Consider the following 8,521-nt stretch of genomic DNA (forward strand, 5'->3'; position numbering starts at 1 on the left):
CAAGCCCTGATGTTCATGTTAATCTGTTCTCCTTTATATTGCTTTAACATGAACCGAAGCAATGTTTTTGACTTTTTAAAGAACATAACATTGTGGACCTTGTTGCTATTTCATAGAATTTTTCCTCAAGTCTTATAAGTGGCCACTTAGAAATTATAGACACTTTCTATTTTATACTTGGCTTTAATTCTAGTTGTCATGTTTAATGCATTTCCTTATATTTTTTTGGTAAGAAGGCGCAACAGGAATCAATGCAATTTCTATGTCCAAATGATATTCAAAACTCTACTAAATAAGCTAATTCAAGGCTCTTATTTTTGACTTCAATTTGCTAACTGGTCGAAGCGTAATTCCGTTTTGTTAATCAGCAATCTATCGTTAGCATCCTTCCAAATATTAGGGTTCCAAAAATATACACCACACCCGACGTGCTAACATGTCATTTTAATCAAGTTCCCGTTGCACCTCAACGAAGTCCATTCGGCTCATTAGTATCTGTTCTCTTTAAAACCTTTGAATAATTAAATCAACACATAGTAACTCTTATAACGTGCACCCACGTACACACTACACAGGCAGACATGTCTATAAGAGCTTGCATGTCCCAACCTCAACATAACAAGACCTGTGGCATCTGTTAACACCCTTCCTATCTCCCTTCTTAGCTGTGGTAACATGGAGCTGTCTCTCTCCTTCCAAATACTCATGCTGCTTCTTCCCCATTTTATCATGGCGCTGGGCTCTCGCAATCCAGCGTTGACAACAATGGCAGCTGCAGACCAGCTTTCCCTTGATTACTATGCCAGGACCTGCCAAAACTCTGAAGCTATCGTCGACAGGAAGATTAAGCATTGGGTCTCCAAGGACTACACTCTTGCTGCAAGCCTAATTAGGTTGCACTTCCATGATTGTGCTGTTAGGGTAATCAAACTACCACCTTTGCTTCCTGTTTCACTTTCTCATTGGAAGAAGTCTTTCAATATATAATTTTTGAGTTTGAAATGTGGGACAATGCAGGGATGTGATGGTTCCATTCTACTGAACCATTGGGGAAGTGAGAGGAGGGCCAATGCAAGCGAGACACTGAGAGGTTTTGAGGTAATTGATGACATTAAAGCGGAGGTGGAGAAGAAATGCCCGAAGACTGTGTCCTGCGCCGACATACTGACCGCTGCTGCTCGCGATGCCACCGTCAAGGTAATGTGAATAAATCCATAATGCAGTAAATATCCATCTATCAGGTGATCAAGTTTTGGTAAACAGCACTGCTATCGATCATGTTTCCAATCCATCCATTATATTTCTTAGCCATAAATCCTAGTATAGTGCATGTGTTTAGCTACTCATTGCGTCAAATGAACAGATTGGAGGCCCGTTCTGGGGAAACAAGTATGGCAGAAAGGATGGACGCACGTCCTTGGCAAAGGAAGCTGAACTTGTCCCTGCCGGGCATGAAAACGTCACCTATCTCATTGAGTTCTTCCAATGCAGAGGCTTAAGCCTTCTTGACCTTGTGGTCCTTTCAGGTATCTCACCACTCTCCTCTCAGTTCACTTGGATGGCTAAACAAGAACAATCCTGTGGAATGCTACTTGATCTGTTCTTCTTTCCAACTTCTTTTCCTCACCTCTCCACCTCGATCACGAAACTGCAGGATCTCACACTGTCGGGCGATGCACTTGCGATGCGATTCAGCAGAGGCTCTACAGCTTTAATGGCACTGGAAGACCTGACCCCTCCATTGATGCTCGATACCTTAATTTCCTGAGGAGGAAATGCCAATGGGCTACTGAAGTCGTTGAGCTCGATGCCACCACTCCGACCACATTCGATTCCATGTACTACAAGAATCTTGAGAAGAAGATGGGACTGCTGTCGACTGACCAATGGCTCTACTCTGACTCCAGGACTTCACCAATTGTCAAAGCATTAGCTACACAACAAATGCTCTTCTACCAGCAGTTTGCAGTGTCCATGGTGAATCTTGCAAACAGCCAGGTCCTCACAGGGAATGAGGGAGAGATAAGGACCAACTGCAATTTTGTGAATCCATGATTCCTGGAATTCATACTTTGATGCACTTTTGAATGCATTGAAGAGTCATATATGAAATCAGTGTGCTTCATTACCGAGATGAATAAGGGACTGAATTACCAGCTCTTGTTTTCTAAAAATTTAAATAGTAATGCAGGAAAAAACTGAGTATTTTTGCTGTGGCCAGTACAATGTGTGGTGAAATCATTGATTGCAAGTTCTACTAAAAAAAAAAAAAATCATCGATTGGAGTTTCAAAAGGGAATGAAATATTTTTCTATTTCTTTACTTGGATACTTGGAAAGAAGTATTAGAGATTACTCTGTTGCTGTCAGAATGATAAACTAAAACTGATATAATTCCATAAAATCAATGCCTAAACCGGTCTTTAGATGAGCCTTACAGAGGAAAAGTCCCAATTAACTTAAAAATAAAAATATAGATGAGGCCTGATGATCATGATATTTTCTCTTAAACAAGGTTATGATCAAATAAATTGATGGGATGATTAAAAAGAGAAAATGATTACTGCTACTGACACTCACTCTCTACCAACCATAAGATAAAGAAGCATCAGGTCCTTAGCTACATGAAGTCAGTCATTACCTGGTCATCAAGCAAATGCTCAGAAATGTGATATTGTGTGTGCATCTGTAATTCACCAGAAATACAACTCTTCATTCATTATCAGAAGCATAACTTAAAGTGGTTGGGAATGGGTAGCATCTCATTATTCTAGAAGAAGTACAAAAGAATGCCACCGTACAAATTATATATAAATAAATAGAATCTGCAGGCAGAGCAACTTCCTGAGCATAAACAAGTATGTGGAAAGGGATGCCAAATTTTATTTTCAATATTTCCTCAACAGGAGAGAATGTAATTTATCCTCATTAATGCTGATGAAGACAAAAAAAGGGGGCACCTTATCCTCATTAACACATTATAGAGTAGATTGGAAATTGAGAAAACTTCTGATGTTACATGTATAATTGTAGGCAAAAGTTAACACTATAGTCAGAAGGTGCTATTCTCAATAAGGGTTATGCAGATTTTGCTAATGAAAACGAGTATGCCTTCAAAAATCCATGCCATAGCCTGAATATTGATCGGACTACAAAGCCGGTGCCATCATCAAGGTCCAATTTATGAATTAGGATATGCCCGAACAACATCCACAATTGGAGACCTGCAGATTGGACATTTTCCGCTGCTCCATTGCAACTCATGGGCACACTTGAAACAGGTACACATATGCCCACATCTGAAAAGAATACCATGCATCCCCATTAGAAAGAATGGTAGTAAATCAGATAACTCAGAGACACAATTCAGTAGTTCCCCCTTTGTCGATTTGTACATGATAAAACATTTAAGCAGATATGAAAGATTATTAGCAAGACACGCCTTCTGTAAGGTGTTTCTGAAATTTGAGAGAGGGCGTGTCATATGGGCATGGCACAGCATAGTGTAAATCTGGGATAAGCCATAATACATTGATCTTCATTTCTTGTTGAGACCTTGTGTCGAAGAAATAACGTACCTGTAAAGTAGTGAGTCAACTTGCATTTCATAGCAGATGCAGCAACTGCCTTTCCTTCCTGTTATCGACTTGGAAAAAAGTGACATACTCCCCAGACCAACTGTCCTTACAAAGAAATTAATAAATTGTGTGACTACACATCATGGTTACGAATTTTTTTCTTCCTTGGTAAAGAACAAATCTTTTGATGGCTGATAAAAGAAATGCAAGCACTTACGAGATTGACGAACTGCATCAGAAACCTCCTGCTTAATTGAATGCTGCAGACTTGCCTGCCACTCCATGCAATTCTCTACCAACTCCCGTAGTTTGTTAATTTCCCAATGGATTTGTGCCATATCACTCCTCAAATCATTCATGCTTCCATTTCCTGTCATATTAGAAACATTGGTCAGCAAACATGAAAAAATGAAATTCAAAAAGAAGAATGTATACGCATGTCTATATGCAATATATATATATATATGTATGTATGTATGTATATAGATATATGTATGTATGTACGTATATATATGTATATATATATATATATACATACATACATATATGTATGTATGTATGTATGTGTGTGTGTATATATATATGTATATACATACATATATGTATGTATGTGTTTGTATATATATATATATGTATGTATGTATGTACAAATGTATATATGTATGTAGTTTTCTGTGTGTGTGTCTATACGTATATGATTTTCTTTAATAAAGGAAATGATATATAACTTACTAGGAAATTCTGAGATGAATGGTGTCCGAATGAAGTGTGCTGCCAACTGTCTGGATGGTGTGGTGTCTGATAGGGTATGGGTATCAATGATGATGATGCAGATTCAACTTGATCAGCATTTTGGAAGTCATCATTCTGTCTCCAGAAGTTTGTTCCTCATAATTTTCTGCAAAATTATCATCAAATGATTGTTGTCCTTGTCTCTGTAAGAATGACAATATCAGTCTATTCATTTTATCACAAAAGTCGCTCGCAAGTGAAGTTGAAACCCTTCTTCTGCACACGAAAATAAAGGAAAGAATTTAATTTTAGGAAACTAAAGGAGAGAATTATAAGATGACAATTCCTGAGCTATGAAAGTGGACAGTCCGAGCTAACATCATACATGAAAAAACACATTGAAAAGCCCTGCTCGTTGATGCCAATTACTACTTTGCATAAAACTAAATCTACAATAATCTAAATTTCAACAATTTTGATCTGCTCAGAAATCAACCATGCTATACCTCCCTAGAAGATCACGAATTTCCTCATTGTCTGAAAAATTTCCACCCAAGTCACGGTATGTTGCTTGTCTTCTGACTCCCCATTCTCCCCATGAATTGGCAGGACTCCACATAGGATCGCTGCTTCCAATATTTTGGTGGGCGTAAGATTCCATTTCCTCTGTTATGACGTCACCTTGTGACTCATGTGAGGGTGAAGAATCCACAGGCCTTTGCCAATCAAGATTGCTCACCCATAAACTTCTGTCATCCCAAGAACTGTCCAGAGTATGGCTTCCTTCTTGTAGATCATCACTTCTAGAATGAGGTGAGCTGAGTTCAGGTGGCGAGTTTTCCGAAACTCTTGGAGAGAGAACCACCTGATATTGATTGCTATCACCAGTATACTGATCTGCAGAATGGGGATACTCTGAACTTTGAGTGTCGATAGGGAACTGATTATGTACACAGCTTGAGCTTTCCACAACTAGCACTCCACTGCCATCATCCTGTCCTCTATTATTAAATCTCTGCCTGATTATGATCAAGAAGGACATCAGTTTATAATCACAACCAGCCAAATGAAGAGCAGGTTTTGAAAATAATTATGATTTCATCATTTTCTCCATCAAATAATTTGAAACAATCAATAAGAATGCATATAACAAACAAATATATAATAGCATCCATCTCTTCAGAGACATTTCCACATAACACAACAAGATCAATCCATTTGGTTAATCTATGTATATTTTTTCTACTAGTAATGAGGTAATTACTTATAGAATATTACAGTTTAAAACTAAGAGATAATATAAATTAAAATTGTTTCGTATGAGCAGCACGCTGCCATAAAATAGAAGTTCTCAAGCAATTTACCAAATGATTTGGTGTCCAGAATTACAGCACTATTCAAATCATCCTAGCAATACAGACGTAAAAATTATCCAACTCACAAATCAACTAGTAAACACAGCAAAGATATATTGTCTCAAGCAGTGGAGAGCAGCACCTGAGGAATGATATTAGAGATGCACTTTGCAATCGGTCCAATTCCGATGTTGTTGAAGCAGTCCCTAGTTGATCTTGGACTGCCACTTCTCGTCGGAGAGCTCTGAGCCTAAGCATCGACTGGAGAAAATGCATATCGGTATCAACTATAGTGCAAGTTAATTGATAAACAGCCCCACCAAGAATAGTTGTGTAAGTGGTGTACAGGTATGAACCACGAAAAGTACCCTTGTCTAATTTGAACTCTCCTCTTTATAGCTAACTCATAATAAAATTTCCATATTACAAAAATGTTCGACTGGCAAGTTATTGGTTTTCCATTTAGATTTCTTGAACGATCAATATGAAATGAGAAATAGTTATTACCATTCTAAAAGTAACAAGGGAAACAAAATTTTGTGTATAGCTCTGTCTATATTTGGCACGATTTAGAATCAGGGAACCCTTTTCATGTTCAAAATAAAATCTAAAATTCCTAACTTATCAATTTATATGCACAACTGCGACATTAAATATTCATTCATGACCGAGAAAGAAAAGTAAGATGAATCATCATTGTTTACTCATCTCCTTGAAGACAACATGAAAAAGAACAAATCTTATTAAAAATCCTGCTGTGCCCAAGAGAATCTACTTTTGAATCATTATTAATAATACTGCAACTTACTTGGAGCCGGCCACGATATAAGAAACGTGACACGGGCTGACGTTCGGCCATCGAAGCGAGCTCGCACCGACGCTCCTGCTCCAGCTTCGCGAGCAAATCCTCCATGTCGCGCCGCCCTCTCAAGCGCCGAAGTCCCGCACCGGTGCTGCGGAGGCTCCGGCTCTCCCCATGATCAGAGACACCCGAACTCGCCCGGCTCAACGGCTCGACCTCCTCGCTCCACGACGTCGCCGTCGAGCTCCGCGTCGCGTTCGCCAAGCTCAGCATCTTCACGATGCTCCCCACCCGGCCCCGCTCGCTCTCGCTCATCGACAAATGCGCCGTCGTCATCGTGATATCCGAATCCCAATCCCCGAACGCCTCCGAATCATCGCAGACGTCGGAGCCGCCGGAGGGCTCCTCGGCCATGGCGGCGGCGGCGGCGCTCGCGAACGCCGAGTTGCTGCCGCCGCTGGTGGTGCGGTTGGTGGGGGTGATGACGGCCTCGGCCTCGAGCTCCCTCCACATCTGGATCAGCGATGATGCTCGCACGTTCGGCGGGAGGTCGACACTGCTGCTGGCGCTGGCGGCGGAGACGGGGGCAGTGGCCGTGGAGGTGTCGGAGAAGGCGGGGGAGGAGTCGCGAAGGAAGGAGGCGGCGCGCGCGGAGACGGGCTGGGTGGTGGTGGTAAGGGCGGAGATCTCGGCCTCGTGGGCCTGGCGTTCGATGGTGGTGACCATCTCCCGGGCCTGGCGGGCGCCCACCTGTCCAGTATCTGGGACTGCCGCTTCCGGGCGGTGGGCGGGGACCCAGAGTCCTCGCCGACGGCGGACGACGGCTCGGTCATTTTTCTCGGACCGACGGCGTCCCTGCCACCAATAGCCATCGGGGCAGAGGAGGAGGAGGACGTGGATGCGGTGACGGCGTCGCTGTCGCGGTCGAGCTCGCGGACGAGGACTTTCCTGAGGTTGTTGCCGAAGGGGCGGTGGGCGTGGGCGCCGAAGACGCCGGCGGCGAGCCGGTTGGGGTCGCGCCAGTCGTCGGTGGGCAGTCTGGCCACCGAGGAGGCCATCTGAGGCGAAGAGAAGCCTTGAAAGAAGGGACGGAAATGGGAAGGTGGGATTTGTAGGAGGAGGTGGCGAGTGGCCAAAAATTACCTAACTTGCTATTCCACAGAAATGGATGGTTCCGAGGGAGACCGTTGGACTTGGAAACGGAAGAGAGAGAGGGGTGGGGCTTATTTTAGGAAGGTGGTGGCGCGCAACGGAATCCATGGCTCTAGTTGAGACTGCGTGGGGTCGGAGAGAGATTTGGAGGGGTTAAACAAAGATTTGGGTGCAGGAGAAGTTAACAAGGAAATAAATGAAGACATCCGTAGACGTTGGCGTGGGTTCAAACTTTAAACCTCCGCTTGTTTGGAGAGAGAGAATCGAAATGAAACAGGATACCGGGCTTGGGTTGTTGGGGCCAAACAAAAGAGAGGAGGAGGATGGGATTATAAGGAGAGGTGGATGGAAAAATGGAGGATGAGGCGTTCGTTGCGGCGGAGATGGCCTCCGCGGCTTTGACTGCCGCATCGGACGCGGGGCCAGCCATGGAAAGGGAGGTCGCCTGACGAGGGATCCGATGAATCGATTGGAACAGCAAACGGGCATCGTGAGTGGCATTGTCACATTAGGTGCGGTCCTTAATAAAGCCAAGCCAGATGGCCATATGAGACGGGAATTGGATGGTTGGCTCAGCGCTGAGCCACCAGGCAAGAAAAGGCTGGCGTCCAAGCACCGCAAGATAAATGAGGGGACGCTAGCTCTTTTTGGCATTTATCCAGGCAATAGGTGAGAGGCAAGCAAGCATTGCTGATGAGATCATGAGACAAGACAATGTAAAAACTGATGATGCATAGTGTTGACCCTCCAGAAATGTTACAAAGAGTTAAAAATTGGGTCAGCCCTATAACAAGATGCTATCCTTTCCTTGCGATATTTCTGATATATCATAGAGCTAAAATATGCTGACAAGGCGAACTGATTAATGAAAGCTCGCCACCTAACTACGAGTAGACTATTCAA

The 8,521-nt window shown here is 42.9% G+C and overlaps 2 protein-coding genes across 2 annotated transcripts; one reads left to right on the forward strand and one right to left on the reverse strand.

The window, feature by feature from the left end:
• Nucleotides 1-26: 26 nt before the first annotated feature.
• On the forward strand, nt 27-3,109 carry LOC103713542 (peroxidase 7). The gene is made up of 4 exons (XM_008800508.2): nt 27-921; nt 1,018-1,197; nt 1,364-1,526; nt 1,655-3,109. Exons 1-4 carry the CDS (start codon nt 676-678, stop codon nt 2,053-2,055), a joined length of 990 nt encoding a protein of 329 aa, XP_008798730.2. The 5' UTR covers nt 27-675; the 3' UTR covers nt 2,056-3,109.
• LOC103713536 lies at nt 2,859-7,230 on the reverse strand. Its single transcript, XM_008800501.4, has 7 exons — nt 6,473-7,230; nt 5,807-5,925; nt 4,816-5,328; nt 4,310-4,585; nt 3,795-3,947; nt 3,578-3,677; nt 2,859-3,298 (listed from the first exon to the last, which is right to left on the reverse strand). The coding sequence occupies exons 1-4, from the start codon at nt 7,190-7,192 to the stop codon at nt 4,393-4,395; spliced, it is 1,545 nt and encodes a 514-aa protein (XP_008798723.2). The 5' UTR covers nt 7,193-7,230; the 3' UTR covers nt 2,859-3,298; nt 3,578-3,677; nt 3,795-3,947; nt 4,310-4,392.
• Nucleotides 7,231-8,521: the final 1,291 nt, after the last annotated feature.

The sequence above is a fragment of the Phoenix dactylifera genome, unplaced genomic scaffold, assembly GCF_009389715.1.
Source record: "Phoenix dactylifera cultivar Barhee BC4 unplaced genomic scaffold, palm_55x_up_171113_PBpolish2nd_filt_p 000089F, whole genome shotgun sequence".
Lineage (NCBI taxonomy): Eukaryota > Viridiplantae > Streptophyta > Magnoliopsida > Arecales > Arecaceae > Phoenix > Phoenix dactylifera.

Bases quoted from the DNA above. Each gene is read 5' to 3' on its own strand.
- LOC103713536 (XM_008800501.4), bottom strand. From the start codon at position 7,192: ATGGTCACCACCATCGAACGCCAGGCCCACGAGGCCGAGATCTCCGCC. The intron at 5,926-6,472 runs GTAAGTTGCAGT...CATTTTCTCCAG, and splicing joins TATATCGTGGCCGGCTCCAA to TCGATGCTTAGGCTCAGAGC. The intron at 4,586-4,815 runs GTATAGCATGGT...TTTCGTGTGCAG, and splicing joins ATTCGTGATCTTCTAGGGAG to AAGAAGGGTTTCAACTTCAC.
- LOC103713542 (XM_008800508.2), top strand. From the start codon at position 676: ATGGAGCTGTCTCTCTCCTTCCAAATACTCATGCTGCTTCTTCCCCAT. The intron at 1,198-1,363 runs GTAATGTGAATA...TCAAATGAACAG, and splicing joins CTCGCGATGCCACCGTCAAG to ATTGGAGGCCCGTTCTGGGG. The intron at 1,527-1,654 runs GTATCTCACCAC...ACGAAACTGCAG, and splicing joins TGACCTTGTGGTCCTTTCAG to GATCTCACACTGTCGGGCGA.